Source organism: Symphodus melops (assembly GCF_947650265.1).
Source record: "Symphodus melops genome assembly, chromosome: 1".
Taxonomy (NCBI): Eukaryota; Metazoa; Chordata; class Actinopteri; order Labriformes; family Labridae; genus Symphodus; species Symphodus melops.
Window position 1 is genome coordinate 13,652,593 of NC_136691.1, and position 19,268 is coordinate 13,671,860.

A 19,268-nucleotide genomic window follows, 5' to 3' on the forward strand; every position below is an offset into this window, starting at 1 on the left:
AGGAACACTCAGAACCAAAAAGTCTAATGAAAAAGGAAAATGTATTTATTTGTTCAATTTATTATTAAACCAATCAAAAACACCTCAATATTTTTTTTTATGCAAGGCATTTCATTAAATAAACTGATGTTGTAATCTACCAATTTAAAATACATATAAGATTTAACTCAAAGTTACAGTACTGTATTTATTATTTAATTTAACAGTTAATATGAAATTAATTTCAGTGAAGACAAGATTTAAACAGAATCCTCAGTATGGCACATAACCCTGGGGAACTACTCGATAAAAATTATCTCCTTTTTTATTATATATATTTTTTTCTGGGAATACTGGTTGTTTTATTTTGAGTCGCTTCCAAATGTTTCAGTGTAAAATAGTAGATTTTGCTCCTTTAATTTCTATTTTCATCTATATTAAAAAGGAAATAATCTTCAGAAAAGGTAAAAGGGGCGATAACGGATTTGAAGAGTCTAAAAATGTAAATAGTGTTTAAATCGAATAAGACTAGCATTTTGAGTCTTCTGTTGTATGTTTCCTCACTAATAATAATAAAAGTACACAAGTGGTATAATTTTTAATGTTGTAGGTATGACCACTACAACCCATAGACTGTATAAAACAACCTTCGTCAGTGTCATCTTCAGTGTTTTGATGTCGTGGACAAACCCATCAACGAGAAACAGAACTGTGTACGCATCTGATTGGCTGACATTTTCTCGGCTGCTTTTCATTGGTTACTGTCCAAACCAGGCGCCTAATGATTGGTGGAGAGGCAAGAATAGGAAGTGTCGATCAGTAGTAGAGGCTTAACATGGATAGCAGGTATTAGCTGGTTGATGTAAAATTGAAGGCAAGATATTTTTCATTTCCCCGGTATGTTATAGTTGTAAAAAGTAAAAGACAAGCCTTTTTTAGACCGATGAGCGGTGTCTCTTTAAAATACTGCGCTGCTCGGGAGGTGCTATAGTAGCCTGTCAGCTAACACTAAACGTCAGACTGTTACTACTTTGCTAGCGTAGCTTTAAACTGAAATGTTGAGTGACTAAATTAACCAGCTTGTTTCACAGTGAGAGTGTGGTTTATTTTTTTTCTCAGTGTGTGTGTGTGAGTTTATTTATGCTTCGTACAATAGTGTGACTCGACTGTACCTGGATGTTTAGAGATAGAAATAGCAGCAGTCACAGCTAGCAGATAGTTAGCTTGTCAACAATGGGCTCTAAAAGGTTTTTAAAGACGACAAGATCCTTTTATCTGGTGACCATTTTGCTGCTAGTCGTTGCCAAAGGAATAACAGCTGGTAAGTGTGTCATTTTTTTTTTAATTGCATGGACTGAAAGGGATACGTTTCTAAAACTGTTGCAAGCAGCTGTTTGTGTTTGTCTGTCTGAAGTAAACACTTTGTTTACTCCTGTCATGTTTCTACTTTTCAGATGAAGAGCAACACGTAGAGGACGGACCAGAGCTGAAGGTATTTTATTACCTTTTTCCATATCAGACTAAATGATAAACTAGCTGGCTAGAGCTTCACGTTTGAAATGTAGATAAAAAAACATGAAATGGTATCTTTGAGCAATGAGTTTATCTTTACCTTTTATAGTTTGGCTCTGAAACATCTTACTTTCTCACCGGCTTTAAAGTTTTAAGCTTTTGTCTAGAAGATATCTTGACACTGCAGCAGACAGAAACAAGTTAATACCTAGCTATTTCTAAAAGAGTCTGCAGACCAGCTGATATTAAAGTGCTGTAGGACTCTCCATCCAAATGCTAATTTTGTAATAACTTCTTGTTTGTCTCTCCAGTCTTACCATGACCCTGAGTCTGAGGAGGAGGATGTTCGTCTGACAGCAGAAATTGCGTCTGGCGCTTCTGTGACCTCAGGTCATGACATCTCGCAGCCGCAAGAGGAGAACCATTCACCTGAAGATGGGCTGGAGGGAGAGGAGAAGGAGGATCTGCCTGAGCAGCCTCCTCCAGCTCAAGAGAAACCTAAAGAGGGTAAGGACTTACATTTGATTTTAAACACAATTGAGTTAATACTCAGTGAAGCGCAGCCAGAGATGCCTCACTTGTTAGTTTTTATTCTTGAATGCTGGGTATTTAGTTTTTAACTTTGATTTATATCTACACATAAGCCCTTTTTTCTGTCTAAGCTTTGCTTTTCTTAGGCTCATGTTTGTGGCCTTGGCGTGTCTGTGTGAGAAAGAAATTGTTTGTGGTCATATTTTATGACTCTTCAGGTATTATCTTTACTTGAACAACTCAGATTGGAAACAGAAGGAGTAAAGGAATAGAGCCTTGACACTAGGACATTTGGTCCTGACCACGCTGACAATCCTGAAGCTTCATAGCTATTTGAAATCAGCAGTTGCACATCGACATCCGTCAGGACGCCACGTACACTCCATGTTTGGAAAACTTATGTTTTTTGGTTTTTTTACCATGTAAAACTTTAAATAGCTGCTTGAACGAGGGTTGGTGACACACTGGATATCTGTTTTTGTGTTAGGGTTTATGATCATAAGAAACATTTGAGATATTGGACTAAAGACCTTAAATCTGTATTGGTGTGTTTAGTGTTTGTACATTTTCGTGTTATATTAAAAGAGCGTCTAGTCTGGACCTTGAATGCAATTCTTGCTCATGTGGTTTTTCTTCGGCTCGTCTTTCAACATCTCTATTGAGTCCTTGATGTCTTCAGGTATGAACTGTGTCTTAGACAAATCTATATTTTAGAACTAAAAACTTTAAGCTTTGCTGAGTCTTGACATTTTAACCGTTTTTCAGTTTGGCTGACTCTGAGCAAAGCCGTGTGTGGTTTCGAGGCTGTGCCAGATTGGATAAACGGTTAAACCCCCTGAGAAATTAACAGGGCTCTGCACCTGTGGCTCCTCTTACAGACAGTTTCATCATTTTACCAGGGGACTGTTTCTTAAGAGTTTGCTGCATCCTGCTGCTGATTTGCACAAGTATAATATATCTAGATTTTCTTAACTCTAGATTTTGAGTTATTAAATGGTTTTAATGAAATCTCTCTTTCTCCCCCTAATCCAGTTCCTGTTGTAAATGGAGGTACAGCACATGGAGAGCCCTGCATCTTCCCTTTCCTCTTCCAGGGTCAGGAGTACTCGGACTGTACCACTGATGGACGGGGGGATGGCCGTTTGTGGTGCGCCACATCCTATGACTATGATCAAGATAAGAAGTGGGGATTCTGTGAAAGTAAGTGTTGAGCTTAATAACTTCATTGGTATATCGTGAACAATATTTGAAAGCAAATGTAGCATGATTGCAGTACAACAACATGAAAGGGGGGAGTCGGTAGCATTTGTTCATTAATGCTTGAGAACACAACCTGGGCACTTCCTCCTTTGCTTACTGCTACCAGAAGCACACTCTCCATACAGGATGTTGGTGTTTAGGCTACATTTACTGCTTGTGTACTGCAAGCTAACTCATGTTAGCACAAGCCCAACTCGGCGTCTGCGGGTGAAAGCTAACCCAATGTTCCCCCTCGTCTTCGAACAAGCTCTTTTCACTTGACATTTAGCCTCACTATGATTCCATTTTCTGTTCTTTACCTCAACGTCCACGTCCGTCACGTTGGTCGGTTTGATTCAGGCTGAATTGTGTCCACTCTTAAACTGACCTGCACGTTGTCATTGGCTGAGGGGAAACGCACAGCTCTCCGCCCAGAAACCTCCTCTAACAACCAAAACAGCACAGAACGTCACAATGTTTATGTAACTGTTTTTATATGTTCTATGTCTGCATATTGGGCTTATAGCCTGTAATAAAGTTTATATATATAATCCAGGCAGAGGACAGGCTCTCTGCAGACACGAGCAGCGCCCCACAAAGGGAGGATTGAACTGCAACACTTTTGAATACGTCTATTTAATTTTTTAAGGAAAAGCTGCTGACTCCATCTTTAAGTGTCAAATATTAAAATGCAGTCATTCAATTTCATTCAATAAAATATTTACCGATGTGATTTTTTTCGGGGGGAAAAACATATATCATCACTATCATATATATTGTCATTATTTGATTTCTCTACTGATCATTATTTGAGCATCAAAGCCTTCAGAAGCCTCACAAACGAATGATGTAAATGAGCTCATGGGGGGTTTATTTTCCACACTCATATACACTCACTCGCTGCTTCACAGTTTCATAAAGCTTCATCTACGTGCTCTTATCGGCTTTTCCTCCTGTTCAGCGGAGGAGCAGGCGCAGCTGAGACTGCAGGCGGAGGAGACGGAGGAGCAGTTTCAGTCTATCCTGCGGGTGCTGAACGCCACGACCAGGAAGACCCAGAAGAGAGAGTGAGTTTCTCTCATCAGATTGATGTCATTGTTTTTAACCTTCTTTGGTGTTACATTAGATTTGTTAATAACAAATGATGTCATGACAAAAAAGGTGTCATTCATACCTTAATTAGTTCATAGTTTTTATGAATGTCTGTAAAGAAACTTCCCAATTCTCTCAAAAACATCACACGTAGGTAAATGCAATACGACGAGGCGAATACAACAACAATACAACAAAGCAAACTATTCAAACCGTTTTCCTTCTGCCCTCAGTGAATGTTTCCCACAGATAATCGATTGAAAAATGTCTCTCGTTGGGATGTATTTATGATATTTGAATAACTTTTGAAAAATTCCTTGACAAATTGGAAGAAATAAAAGATTACCAGCTACAAAAGACAGAATCAAGATAAAGATTCAACTCAGATGAAAAAAAGAAACATTTCTTCTTCATTTAGACTCACAGTAAATCAAAACTTATGAAAATCAATGAAGTCCTCAGTGCATGAACAGTCATTTCTCATGTCACCAAAAGCAGACTTCCTCATTTCATCAGATTCAGTTTGGCCGGTTTTGTTTCTAAAGTGTGCTTAGTTCCCATTTGACTTTGCTCTCCACATCCTTATTTACTTAAGGTGTCATGGTGACTTTTTTAATGTGTGTGCCAATCTGTCTGTCCACCTGCTTCAAGTTTATACGAAAAGCTGCAGAAAGTAGCAGACAAGGGTCACCAGAAAGCCATGGAGAAGGTTGCGTACGCCATGCTGTTTGGAGACTACATGAACCAGAACGTCACCAAGGCCAAAGAAATGTTTGAGAAGCTTGCTGTGGAGGGCTCGCCTAAAGCACAGACGGTAAAGACTGCATCCAAAGTGTTTGTGTGGCGCATAAAGAAAAGTGTTTGAAACAAGTTGCCCTTATCAGATATGTTGAATACTTGTGCTCAAAGAATGAGTTGTATATTCTGTGTTTACTCTTCCACAGGCTCTTGGCTTTTTGTATGCAGCAGGACTTGGTGTTAACTCAAGTCAGGCGAAGGTAATATCCTATTTTATATGACTTTTATTTTGTCTTTGTTTTGCTTTTTGTGAAAATAATGTTTTTTTTCTAACATATTTCTCAGGCCTTGGTTTACTACACCTTTGGTGCCCTGGGTGGAAATTTGATAGCTCACATGATTCTGGTGAGTTTGTTTATTTGTCTGTCAGCAGTGCAGATTAACAGTTTAATTTGAAAGCATACATATTGATATATCCTCTTGTTGGCCATTAGGGATACAGATACTGGGGAGGTGTTGGAGTTCCCCAAAGCTGTGAGTCAGCACTAACTCACTACAGGCTCGTGGCCAATCAGGGTGAGCATTTACTGCCAAGTCTTTTAAAATGTCTCAGCTGTGATGTTTCAAACTGTTTGGCATTAAAGCCTTTTTTTTTTTTTTCTCATTCAATATCCTTCAGTGGCCAGTGACGTGTCCCTGACAGGGGGCTCAGCGGTGCAGAGGATCAGGCTGCTGGATGAGGTAGAGAACCCGGGATCAACCAGCGGGATGCTGGAGGAGGACCTGATCCAGTACTATCAGTTTCTCGCTGAGAAAGGAGACGTGCAAGCTCAGGTAAAGTCAATCACTGTGCACCACTCCCATTTTTTTATTCTTTATTTAACAACAGAATCAGAGCACTTTCACCTCCAGTGAACATCAATCTGAGTCAAACACAATAAAAAAAATGTGTTCTAATGACTAATTCAAAACAACTAGGAATCATTAGAGTTGACCTGGTCTTTTGTTTCTGCTGATAGGTGGGGTTAGGTCAGCTACACCTGCATGGAGGACGTGGAGTTGAACAGAACCACCAGGTGACATATTTAAAGACTTAGTACAGTCACAGTGTTGTGTTCTTCTAATGATAAATTGCAGCATTGAATATATTTGTGATCCTGTTTTTTTTTCCTCTCTCCAACAGAGGGCGTATGACTATTTCAACCAGGCTGCAAATGCAGGAAATACTCACGCCATGGCTTTCCTTGGAAAGGTAAATCAAATATGTTGAATGTCCTTTTCTCTCCATTTCTCTGCAGGGAGCTGTGGTATTAGTTCCAGTACAGGGTCCAGTTACAAAATACACTTTAATTATCAGCGTTCCTCTTTGTTTCACCCTTCTCCTGCATATGTAATAAACATGATGGAATTTTCCAAAGGGTTATAGTTTTCAGTTTCTTCTTGTGTTTGCGCACTTAAAATCTGTGTGTACTTTGCCTTGATAGGAATTGGGAGAAGCGGTATGCTGATAATCTGGCATTGAGCTGTAACATAAGGCAGTGTTGTCTATTTGTATCGGAGCACAATGCATCAGGTTTTTGATTTCTAAGGTACTATTCCGTCTGTCCTTCAGATGTACTCGGAAGGAAGCGAGTATCTCCCTCAGAACAACGAGACAGCCCTGCAGTACTTTAAGAAGGCCTCAGACCTGGTAGGAATGAAACTGTACATGAATGTCTTTAACTGACAGTGTGCCGCTGTTTATATGACCCTTCAGTTTTTTTACGTCAACATTAATAGTCACAGTTATTCTTTAAAAGAAAGTGGCACTCCTTTAACCTCAGGAGAGGAGTTCTCCGATTCTGTAATGTGTGTACTTGAGTTGTCAGTTCTATTCATTTCTTAATGTTTTTATTCAGGGTAATCCAGTGGGACAGAGTGGCCTGGGCATGGCCTACCTTTATGGAAGAGGCGTTCCAGTGGTAAGAAACACATTACACAACTCTTCTTAAATCATGACTAAGTTTAAGACACATCCCTGTGAGACTTAGTTACATTTGGCAGATTTCCCTTTGTTGCATAGCAGATGATAGAGTTTTAGTTAGTTTCTTTTAAATTAAAAATGAAGTCATACGTAAGCTTCAGGAAGGAGGCTATCATATGAAAACCCGGGTGGGTCCCTTGTGCAAAAATCACAGCAGTAGTAGTAATCTGAAATGTGTGTGTTGTGTCTTCAGAACTACGAGCTGGCACTTAAATACTTCCAGAAGGCGGCCGAGCAGGGCTGGGTGGACGGACAGCTCCAGCTGGGAACGATGTATTACAGTGAGTGTGGAGGGATGAGGCTGTTTTTACACTTGCTCTTGAACACAATGTCTGCCTCCTGTCAAAGCTTTTTCTTGTTCCACACTGTCTCTGCTCGATCGTATCGCTGCATCCGAAAAATTCTAATATTTCTCTTCACGAGCCTCCTCTGTTCATTTCTTCTGTAGACTTTTTATTATGTAATGTCCAGTCCATGTGATTCTCTCCTTCCTCCTGTCTCTCCTCAGACGGCATTGGTGTGAAGCGGGATTACAAGCAGGCTCTTAAATTCTTCAACCTGGCATCACAGGCGAGCCACATCCTGGCTTTCTACAACTTAGCCCAGATGCATGCAACTGGTACAGGAGTGATGCGCTCCTGCCACACCGCAGTGGAGGTGAGGCCTCCTGGAGCTGCTTCTCCTTTCCCTGTGTTGTTGTTGAAGTCTTTCTGCTGTCAGTCAGCGATCCATTAGGACCCATAATCTGCACCCGTTAAGAAGCCCTTCATTGTAGTTAAACTACCCAACATCCATTCCAGTCTTCACACTGCTCTTTCGTGTTATGAGTTAGAAAATGATCCACTGTGTGCCTCTGCCGTCACTGCAGCTCTTCAAGAACGTGTGTGAGCGCGGCCGCTGGTCAGAGCGCCTCATGACCGCCTACAGCAGCTTTAAGGAGGGGGACACCGATGCTGCACTGGTCCAGTATCTGCTGCTGGCTGAGCAGGGCTACGAGGTGGCCCAGAGCAACGTGGCCTTCGTCCTAGACCAGAGTGAGAATCACACCACATGACTGTCATGTTCAAGTGAAAAACCACCTCATCTTCAAATATCAATAAACTGAGTTTACACTCTGAGTCTGTTGAAGATGTGAATGTTCATCTACTTTCCTTGTTCCAACAAATGAAATAAGTTTTTCTGTTGTGCGATTATTTAAAGAGTTTGTATAACACATCAACTCTGGGGTATCTAAAAACCGAACCATTTAAGTTCTTTTACTTCTCTTTTGAACAAACAGAAGGAGCAAAGATCTTCAGTGATAATGAGACGTACCCGCGTGCTCTGCTCCACTGGACAAGAGCGGCAGCACAAGGTCAGTCTATTTTTAAACCTGGGCTGGATTCTTTTCAAAGCGTTTCTTCTTTATATTAACCGTTCACATGTGGATTGCCCAGGTTACACCGTGGCAAGAATCAAACTCGGAGACTATCACTTCTATGGCTATGGGACAGATGTGGACTATGAGACGGCTGTCATCCACTACAGGCTGGCGTCAGAGCAGCAGCACAGCGCCCAGGCCATGTTCAACCTGGGTTACATGCATGAGAAAGGCCTGGGCATCAAACAGGTGAGTTTTACTAATGAATACAGCTCCAGTGAGGCTGGCCTCAGACTGCAGGTGGCTGATTAATTTTAACCTGCATGAGGACCTTTTGTGTTTTGAGAAGCCCACCATATCTAATTAGAGAAGAAAGTGAAGCCAATATGGTCTTTGAAGCCCGGTTCATAATTCAGCTCTGAGACAGCTAATGACTAGAGAAGGAAATATGGGTTTGGATTTGTAGTCTTGCCTAATGTGGTCTTTGGACTGAAATTCAGAAACTGATTTACGATATGGAATTGTTTCATTTCATTCTGCAGGACATCCATCTAGCCAAGCGTTTCTACGACATGGCTGCTGAAGCCAGTCCTGACGCACAGGTGCCAGTTTTCCTGGCCCTGTGCAAGCTGGGTTTAATTTACACTCTGCAGTACCTGAAGGATCTCAACGTGAGTACTTCTCCTCTGTTCAAGCCACGTCAGTCTGGCTTTAAAGTCGAAAACATGAAGTTAAACGCTTGATTAACGGAAATTAAAACAACCCGTCTCTGACTCTCCTTATTTGGTTTCCACTCCGTCAGTTGAAGGAGCTCATTACTCAGGTGGACCTGGACCAGCTCTTGGGCCCAGAGTGGGACCTCTACCTCATGACCGTCATAGCCCTGCTGTTGGGCACAGTCATCGCCTACAGGCAGCGCCAGCACCAAATCATAGTTCCCCCTCGCCCCACTGCTCCTGCCCCTCAACCCGCTCCGGCTCCACCTCCAAGACCACCTCAGGAACAGACGCAAGCCCCTGCCGAGCCTCAGGGTCAGGATGAAACACAAGCCCAGGACCCAGCTCCGGAGGAGGAGGAGGAACAACAGTGAGAGGGAGTTGGATCAAGAGATGTGCTAAAATATGACTGAGGGGGCTGCTGAAATGCAGTCTGACAATTCCTTCTTTAATTCAGACATGCTGGTCCTGTGTTGAAGACAGACGGGGGGGACAGGGACATGGACAATGTTACAGATCAGAGTGTAGAAAGTGAAACGCAGACATGGACTCGCTAATCTGTGACTCAGGATACTGCCAGAATCCCCCCTTCCCCTTCTCACCGTGGAAAAACAGCAGCGTCTCACAGCTTCCAGATGAAAGGCTTTTTGGACAGATTTAAAAAAAAGTCAACATGTTTGGAATCTGATATGTGTGTTAGTTTCTGCTCACGTTCCCCTCTTCTCATGAGAAAATCTCAGCCAGTCAAGCTGCTTCAATCTTAATCTTGAGCAAAATTTAGATAAGAAAACTTCAGGCAAGAAAGAGTGATTTTTTTTTTTTTCTTGTATTTTGTATTTAATTTGCTAAAGGAAGTCATGTTTCTGCATGTTCTCTCTCACTAATTTGCAGACTTGAATATTTGGCACCTTGTTGCTGACACTTAATAAGTGAGCAAATTTTGCAATAATTTTTGCATTTATTAATGACTTTGTTTAGTTGACACATCAGATCTTTACCTTTTTGCAGAGTACCTGCAAAAATAGATTTTTTATAATTGAACATGAGTAACATTGCTTCACCCTCTAAGACCACGCTGTGTCACTAGCAAGAGAATAACATACCTGTTTAGTGGTTGATGGTTCATTAAAAAAAAAACAAGAGGCTAGACTGGAGGGATTAGTACATTTTAAAATCACAGGTTGATGTTTGTCGGACTTCCAACATTGCAGACACGCGTAAAGGAAACATGAGAGGCTACTAAAGTCGAACAATCTGTCACAGAAATCTCTGATGCAAATCCCGTTTTAAACTTTTTCCAACAACAGTCTTTTTTGGGTCATTTTTGCGCTTGGATTTTGTCTTATCCCAGAAATCCTGTGGGTTTTTTTTTTGTGGTTTTTTTCTAATCCGTGTGTTAGCCTAAGGCAGAACTGGAGCAGCCTTAAATATAACAGGATCTCAAACTCTGGATTGTCTCTACATTAGAGGAGAAGTGAAATCTTTTTTGTTTGTGTGTGTGTTGTCATTGTGCAACTTCAGCTGTTGTGAGAACTTCCACCCCCTCACCAAAAGTCCAAGTTGGAGCTGTTGAGCTCTGCCTACACATTTCAGCTGTGATACACTTAAATCAGAGAAGCTGGGTCCTGTACAGGCCAGACAGTATTTATGAAAACAAAATTTCTGACTTTGCCACATGGAGACCATTTGTTCAGTTCCACAATATGTGCTTGTTCTATTAATTAAGAAGTCATCTGCTGATACATCTGCATGAAGTCTGAGCAGACTAGAAAATTGATATCTGTCGGAGGAGAAAAAAGAAAATGTTTCCTGCTCCACATAATTTGTCTAAAATGAAACACTGGTGAAGGTTGTTGAGCTGCATTTTTACCATCGCAGATACAAGTTTATAAAGAAATTAATAAATGATATATGGATATTTAATGGCTGTTTTGTTTCCTTATATTATATTGTAAGTTTTCTTTTTTTTTTTTTTTTTTTTCAATCACAAACTTCTCATTGTTTCAAACATGAAGTCTTGTCATTGTTCAGATTTTGGGTTGCTGACAGTCAGATTGGCTCCCCATTGGACCCACTGGGTGTCATTCAGCTTTAGAGGGTGTGTGACAGACAAAGCGACACTGCTGTAAAGCTGAGCATCACATTGTGCGGGTCTGTAGGGGGGACCCATTGAATGATCTGTACGCACTACTATGGAGTGGCTTTGGATTGCTGTGGCAACTTGTATGCTCACGTCCCCCTATGTCAAAGGTAAGTGCTAGAACAAGCAGGAGGGCAGAGCACATGTGAGCCTGTGTGCCTGTATTTGTTGTTAAAACAGCCTCTGAAACTGGGCCTTTTTTTACACAAGTTGTTTTTGAGGCCTATAAGGTTAAATACTGGGAACAGTATATTTCTTGTTATGGGGGGAATTTTACACATAAGATCAAAGTATAGACTATATAGAGCTTTCAAAAGTGACTGCAGAACCTACTATGTGCTTGAAATGACTTTGTAAAAGAAAAATACAATTTTAATTGATACTATTTTGAATAAGTGGCCTATTGGGACATTTGCTTTGGAAATAATCCTTCTCTTAAAGGCAACGACTGGTGGTGGGAGTATGAGGAGGGGATACGACACTACAGCCAGGAGGCCCTCAACAAGGTACTGCCTACACTTAAGTGCTATCACTGATCAACAAACTGTTTAAAACAGATACTCAAAAAACAGTTCTCAAGGCAGATCACAATCACGTAAATGTCAAAGATGGTTTTTATTTTCTGCGAGAAAGAGCAGCTAAGACCAACTGCACATGTATTTTTGGAGTGGATGGCCTACTCTCATATGAGAAGCAAGGACAGACCATGACGTGCCAACAAGCGGCGTGTAAATGTTTGCTCTGTATCTAATTCAAGACACAGAAAAATGAAATACCATTCAAATTTATTATGCTGCTAACTATAAATGAATCCTAGCACACATATCCCACCTTATCTTAACTAGAGTCACTTTTTATATTCTTCTTGTTTTGTTTTTAGCTGTGTGCACTTTAAGTTGAAGCCAAGTAATGTCATTGTACAATTTGTATAATGACAATAAAGGCATTTTATTCACTATCTGTTCTATTCTAAAATAAAAAGAAGGAAAAGGACAGTCTCCTTGTTAATACTTTGTCTCTAACACATTAGCTCTATAACAGATGACTGCCCTACATATATTGAAAGTGTAACAATGTATTTTTCTTTGAAAAATTACCTGAAAGCTCTCTCCCTCTTATTTCTTTCTCAGGAGTTTCCAGAGAAAACACGACCAGTGAGCTTCAAACATCCTGAGTTTCAGTGCCCGGACATGAGTCCGTCTCCCTCTGTCCCCTCCTCAGGTCGGTCAAGATCAAATCAACACACACTCATAATCCATCTGGTGATAGGCATAAGAGTCTAAAGCTAATCTAAAGCTTTCTATCCTCATCTTTCTTTCACCCTTTGCTATAGTTGAATATGTGAAAGCGGCAGATATCAAAGTCATCGCAGCCTTAGGGGATTCACTGACAGTAGGATTTATTTTTTCATTTTTTACTCACCTTTTTTTCTGTTTTATAAAGCAAACGTGACTTTCTATATGCCAGTACCGTATATTAAAATGAATAACGCTTCAAAAGGCTTAAATGATTGTAAGTTACATGATAAAATTACCTCTTTAATTTAAACATTAGACAGTATTGAGTTTTTCTTATTTTCAAAGGGTCCGGATCAAATCTTCTTTGGATGTTTCCTTTTTTTTTTTTTAGACAGCTATAGGAGCCAACGCCACCACTGTGCTTGGGATTCCCATTGAATTTCGTCATGTGTCATGGAGGTGACAGAAATCCTGTTTTAAACCTGTACTTGGTCTCTTGCACATAATATAATAATATACATAATAATAACCCTGCTGCAGAGGTCTAGCGTGTTTATACAGCTTATGCCTTCGCCATTTTCAACAATAAGGCATCCTATTTTTTTTTATCTCTTCATCAAACAAGGATGTTTTTATGTGTTTTTATTTTGGCACTTAGACTATGTTGTTTCATTTTCTTCATTTTTCAGCATTGGAGGCTACGGCTCATTTCAAGAAGTCATTACTTTGGCAAGTAAGATGTTTTAATCACTGAAGATAACTCAGCCATCCTCTCACTTTCCCCAATTATTCATATTAACAGCATTTAAATTGAGAAATAACCCAATACATCCTTTCTACATATTTCTTACCCCAATTGTGCTTTTTTTTTTTTTTAGACATCATCAAGCTGTTCAATCCCAAACTGCTCGGTGCTGCTCCTGGAAAGACAGTCCACGGGATGCAGGCTCATATCAGTGAAACTGGCTTCAATTTGGCTGTGACTGGACACAACACTTTGTAAGTTCATCTGTGTGAAATTGCCTGTTTTTGGTTTCATTAAAAATAAATAATTTTGAAAATGATGCTTAGAAAGAAGTTCTTATTCTGTCTTTCTAGCAACCTTCCAGACCAGACAAGACATTTGATTGACACTCTGAGAAGTTATGAGGTACAGTGATGTCATAAAATAGTTTCTAGAGTTTATATTATTTATCTGCAGCAGCAGATTCTGTCCTTTAATCATTCTTTCTCTGGTGTCCCATCCTTAAGGGTCTAAACTTTGAGGAAGATTGGAAGCTCTTGACTATTCTCATGGGCATGAATGACATCTGTGACTACTGTAAAGATAAGGTCACTCCTTTAGTATGAATCGCATCAGTTCAATAAAAACAGCTTCACACAGAATGAAAAGTATTTAATTAATATCTGCAGTTTGCTTTTGTCTTTAGGCTCTATTCTCAGTGGATAACTTCATTCACTATATGACCATGGCCCTGGAAATGCTCATGAATGAGGTTAGAGTAAAACAATTGAAGAGACTTTTGTATTAGTGAGCTGTCTGACTGTCTCCTTCATGTTCTACAGGTTCCTCGTATGATTGTTAATGTGGTTCAGATCCTGCCCATGCACACACTTAGAGAGGTGCAGAAACCCACCCCTGGGTGTCTGCTCCAAAGGTGAGCGAGTTTAAGTAACTCTACATCAACATCAAAGAAATGCTATGGACCCCATTTCTAATGACTTACGCGAGCCTGCTCTGTTGTGGATCAGCCAGCACAGCAATCAGTTTAAATTCTGTTCACTTGTAGTGAGAGAGTAGATGTAGAGGTAAAGGAGCATAGATGAATGGCTCCAGTGTAAGGTTTGATCATGTCCAGGATGAAGGATGGGCCTGAGCTGCTTGCAGCATTGTACTGTAAGTGGATTTAGATTTTAGGAGCCATTAGTAGCAACAAGATGAAAGACACATTTCAGAATAATCTGCCTTAAAGTAATATGATAATTAATTCAAATTAAAACACGACCAGAAGACTTGTTGTGGAGAGAATTAAATACAAATTGAATTCCATTTAAAAAGGCTTTGTTGGCATGGAAAACACATAATAACATTACTAAAGTAACAATAAAACAAATATTTAAGTACACTAAAAGAACAACATTTATGAAATATTAAAGAAACAGAGCTTGCAGGATTGCAGTATTACAAATTTGTGTATACATGAAACTGTCGTTGTTTAACTTAAGAATTAAAGTAAATAAGTAACTTTATTGTTGGGTGCTCTTTTCTGGTCACACCGGCTCACATTATGTGCTGTTATATTTGCACATTGATGTACCTCCTGTTGTATGCAGTGGGTAGAGAATATGTCCTCTATGGGAAGCCAAGTCTGTCTGTGGCGTCTTCTATCAATGGCAATGCTGTGCTCACATATTCTCTCTGATAAGTAAAGATAAGAAGCATGTTGCTCCATGACAGCAAGGTTGGCAGTCTAAGTTGTGTGGCCGACCCTAAATTCTAAGGGGCGGGGATAAGGGTTGTAGTTTTTACAATATGCAGAGAGTTGAAAAAAAGACAGCATCAATGGTTCTGAAAGAAATAAGAGAGACAGGTCAAGACTGGTGACACAACAAGAGAGCTTTCCCACTACTTTAAATGCTAAAATATGTAATTATTATCCATCTTTTAGATGTTTCATTCCGAACAACTTCATACCTTTCTTAACTTAACTTTCTTTCATAAAACATACAAAATGTAATCTCCCGCCTGCTCCTGTACTTTTCTTACTTTTATTCAGGTCTTTCTGCTCATGTCTGATTGAGCCAGTTCCCAGGTCTCCTGAACTGCAGGAGATGGTAGAAGTCAATTTAGAGTTCCAGGTATGATTTGAACAACTTAATTTACAGAACATGTATGAATCTTGATAATCATCCCCCAGGAACTGTTTTTTTTAATGAAAATGTAACTGATGCACAGACCCAAAACATTACATTGGTTACATGTTATGAAATACTTTTCTTGGCACTATCAATATTATATCTATATTGATTTTATTTTACATATGTCCACAGAAAAGACTTGAAAAACTGCTGAACAGTGATCGCTTCTTCAGGGACGACTTTGCAGTCATTCTTCAGCCCTTTCTGAAACACGCTGACCCTCCCCGCCTCCCGGTAATCTATTGTCACTCTAAATGCCACAACAATAACAACATGACAGGAGAGGATTCAGTGTGAAATAACACCAAGTAACACGTGAATCATTGAGATCCCTGCAGTTAAAGATACAGCCTTTGGCTTTGTTAGTACAAGGCTGAAAATGAGAGAGAAGTCACGTTTCACCAACAGCTCCTTTAGTAACGCTGCACTTGTGTATGTTTTCTCTCTCTGAGCAGAGTGGGAAGATAGATATGACCTTCTTCACTCACGACTGTTTCCACTTCACCATAAAGGGACACGAGGAGCTGGCCAAAGGGGTGTGGAACAACATGGTGAGTTAAATGCTTGTATTAAAGTGCAGAGAAGGTCAAAGGTCAAAGGTCACCTCATTGATGCTCAGGAGGACTCATTGTGTATGGAAATGCTGTGTTGCTTCCCTCTCGGGGTTCTGTTATGACCTCAATCCTCACTGCTGTGTAAATGCACTATTTCGTAAGTGCTGGCATTATTACCATATCTGTTAGCAGCGCTTAGTTAATAAGACAGGAGGAAGTTTCTTTTATAGTCAGGTTCGTGATGACTCTCAATGAAGGAGTTGTAAGTATACACTGGTTAAATAGAGCTCTTGATAAAATGCAATGGTATTGTTATTGATAGTTGAAAATTCAGAAAACACACAATCAATGTCCTGTATACACTGACACCAACAAAACAACCAATAAACATAAAAAATAAGCGTCCTAAACCATTGAGTCCAATGCAAAGCATAATGGTAATAAGTGGTTATCCCTAGAATGTCTTATATCCAAACTTTAATTAGAACAAAATTATATTTTATTATTTTCATATAATCATATTTATTTTGATACTTTATTTTATATTTTTCAATGTATTTCTAACCTGATTGATGTTATTTATTATGTATTTATTTATTATTTAAAAGTGATTTATACAACTGCAACTGATACATTTGAATAATGTACATCCACACAGTTGTAATCACACATATCTGGTTATCTATTTTTTTTATCCATCATCACATACATTAATATATCACCTCTATGTAGCGGTTTACATTCATGTCGAGAGGTTTTGTTATCTTATCATGAACTCTTACCAATAAAATAGAAAAATCCTCATGTCTATTCCTCCCATAATGTGAAAATATGGATTTCTCTAAAAGAAAGAAAATGTAGAAATCAAAAACTTAGGAAAATAAACTAAACTAGGAAATATTTTAATCCATCATGTCTAAAACTCATCATCTGCTTTTTTTTAACGTGTACCAAAGACCGATAATAGTCTGTTTGGTTCTCTCAGTTTCAGCCCGAGGGAGGAAAAATGATTGTGAGCAGTTTCTCCGACCCCATCAGTCTCATCTGTCCTCCTATGGTAAGTTTGTGCTTTTACTACAACCAAGCAGCACATATAGTATAACACGTTTGTGTTAGCCTTAACACTTTACAGGGCACTCATTGCAATACTTTGAAATTCAAAAATTCAACCTCATAGTGTTATAGTGTTATAACATTTTTCAAAAAATGTTAATTGTAATAAACATTGAAAAAGTTACCGTACCAATAGCGTGATCAGTTACGTAGGGTGATCTCTTCTGATTGGCTGAGTGAGGATCACATGCTTCTCGACCTTACTGAGGTGCAGAAGGGTGGCCATATGTAATGTTTGTGGAAATTACCAAAAATAGTCACTTGCCCTATAAAGGGTTAAAGGTTTGATGTGTCTCTGATCAAAATATCTTAACCCAACAATAAAAAAGTTTGATAAAGAGGAAAAATAGGCTCTATTATTATTGAGAGCAGTGTTGATTTTCTTGAGACATTTTTACCCCAAAAGAACACACTGATTCTTACGCTTTTTGGCAAAAGAAATGTGTCATATGGAGAGTTAAATTATCCTAAAGGTAGATTAAGAGTGTAAATTCAGATTTTACAGCATTACTATTTTTGTTTCTCTGAAACAATTAAAGTAATATCAAATAGCTTTGATATAGTTAAGGGCAGGGACTATTTTGCAATCTTTTCCCATTGGTGCTTTCACAATGTTTAAACCCGTGTTATTATTTTGCTTTTTCTTTCTGAGTTTGTATTTCCAGCGATAAATAAATCTGTATTTTGAAGATGTTCCAAATCAGTTTTTTAGAATATCAAGGTATTCAGAGGTGTTCCCATTCAAATCCTTTGCAACTGTGTAACTATGAAATAATAATTTGAAGATGATGATGAAAGTAAAATAATGAAATATGAAGAAGTACATGAAATATAGATTTTGGCCCAATTTGAAGTTTGCCAGTAGATTTGTATTTAGTTTTTAAATAAAAAAAAAGCTAAATATATTAAACATGATCCTTTACCTGCTTAATACTGCACATAACAGCACATACTCTCTGTGTGTCATCATCTGTAGGAACATCCGTATATCTTCACCAGACCTATTGCAGCCAACTCAGGCCAGTGTCACCGGCAGTCTTTTGCTCGGTCACATGCTGTCATCCTCCAGCTGCTCTTGCTCCATGTGCCTTTGAGATGTCTTGGACTTGTGTAGCTCTCACTCTGCTGAACTATTTCATGAGTATGTCATCTCCACATTTGCCACAGATGAGTTGATGAAGTGGATCACTCCCAAAGGCGAGTTTTAGAGCTACCCTCCTGAGTGCACCTGAGAGCACCGTAGAGGATTTGTTTAAAGCTTTAAAGATGAAGAATGATTCCTACATCCCTAATGTCAAATGTTATGTGGCAATTAGAGGTTAAAATAGGAAAGACTTGAAGAAAAGAGAATGGGTTTATTTGTGTCTATTAAACATTTAAATACACTTCTCATGTGACAAGATGACTTTCCTACCCTGACCATACACTAGCTGATGGGATAGGAATATCTTATGTTTTCCTTCCACAATTGTAATGAAAAATAAACTGATGGTATAATTTAATGAAAATGTACCATTTTAACTACATTGACAGATGTAGTGCCCAGATTTATTTTGTATAAAGTAAAACTTTTGAACTTTTCATTTGAAAATTGTACTTAAATAATAAAACATTAATATGAATCATACTTGTTCCAAAAGTAAAGTCCATGTCTAGTAAGTTTTTTTTTTTAAAAAGATGTAGAAAAAAGGTTGATTAGTTTCTCATACCTCAACAGATCCTGATACTTTTAATGTTTCTGTTTTTGTTGTTTTATAATGTGATATTATAAAGTGTGTGTGTTTTTTAAGCTGCCGATAAGAAGGGTTTGACTTTTCAAGAAAAATTGATATCTCTTACCATATCCACATTCCTCCATCTGGGAGAATACCAGAGGTTGCATAGTCACACAAAGAGGCCTAATTCTTGAAAAATCCCACACGTATACAGCAAAAAAAGATGAAATATGGAAGTGTTGGGTTTTTTTCTGTATTTCACACTGTGTGTGGTTTTTTTTTTTTAACACGTCTGCCGCTTGGATCTCCAGGCTGCTGATGGCCCACTTTCACTACACGGTCCTTCAATAACTTCATTATTATGCACCGAGCATTAGAAGAGGAAAAGTAAGGCACCAT

General features: G+C 39.0%; 3 protein-coding genes across 3 annotated transcripts in view; 2 read left to right on the plus strand and 1 right to left on the minus strand.

The window, feature by feature from the left end:
• The window catches only part of stx7l (syntaxin 7-like), a 280,516-nt gene that overhangs the window by 213,234 nt on the left and 48,014 nt on the right, over positions 1–19,268 (minus strand). The window lies entirely within an intron of this gene.
• sel1l (SEL1L adaptor subunit of SYVN1 ubiquitin ligase) lies at positions 761–11,113 on the plus strand. The gene is made up of 21 exons (XM_079367730.1): positions 761–1,300; positions 1,434–1,471; positions 1,803–1,998; positions 3,055–3,222; positions 4,223–4,328; positions 5,005–5,167; positions 5,298–5,351; positions 5,437–5,496; positions 5,586–5,667; positions 5,771–5,925; positions 6,111–6,167; positions 6,275–6,343; positions 6,704–6,781; positions 6,990–7,052; positions 7,308–7,395; positions 7,623–7,771; positions 7,983–8,148; positions 8,394–8,468; positions 8,551–8,723; positions 9,017–9,145; positions 9,277–11,113. The coding sequence occupies exons 1-21, from the start codon at positions 1,213–1,215 to the stop codon at positions 9,562–9,564; spliced, it is 2,445 nt and encodes an 814-aa protein (XP_079223856.1). The 5' UTR covers positions 761–1,212; the 3' UTR covers positions 9,565–11,113.
• LOC306838806 (phospholipase B1, membrane-associated-like) lies at positions 11,713–18,693 on the plus strand. Its single transcript, XM_079367181.1, has 15 exons — positions 11,713–11,836; positions 12,461–12,551; positions 12,664–12,722; positions 12,960–13,027; positions 13,258–13,301; positions 13,447–13,567; positions 13,667–13,718; positions 13,820–13,900; positions 13,999–14,064; positions 14,135–14,226; positions 15,346–15,427; positions 15,620–15,721; positions 15,943–16,038; positions 17,027–17,098; positions 18,131–18,693. The coding sequence occupies exons 2-15, from the start codon at positions 12,521–12,523 to the stop codon at positions 18,266–18,268; spliced, it is 1,104 nt and encodes a 367-aa protein (XP_079223307.1). The 5' UTR covers positions 11,713–11,836; positions 12,461–12,520; the 3' UTR covers positions 18,269–18,693.

Excerpts from the sequence above, each read along its gene's own strand:
- sel1l (XM_079367730.1), top strand. The coding sequence starts at position 1,213 with ATGGGCTCTAAAAGGTTTTTAAAGACGACAAGATCCTTTTATCTGGTG. Across the intron at positions 6,344-6,703 it reads CCATGGCTTTCCTTGGAAAG|ATGTACTCGGAAGGAAGCGA; the intron begins GTAAATCAAATA and ends TCTGTCCTTCAG. Across the intron at positions 9,146-9,276 it reads AGTACCTGAAGGATCTCAAC|TTGAAGGAGCTCATTACTCA; the intron begins GTGAGTACTTCT and ends CCACTCCGTCAG.
- LOC306838806 (XM_079367181.1), top strand. The coding sequence starts at position 12,521 with ATGAGTCCGTCTCCCTCTGTCCCCTCCTCAG. Across the intron at positions 13,302-13,446 it reads AGAAGTCATTACTTTGGCAA|ACATCATCAAGCTGTTCAAT; the intron begins GTAAGATGTTTT and ends TTTTTTTTTTAG. Across the intron at positions 13,719-13,819 it reads ACACTCTGAGAAGTTATGAG|GGTCTAAACTTTGAGGAAGA; the intron begins GTACAGTGATGT and ends CCCATCCTTAAG.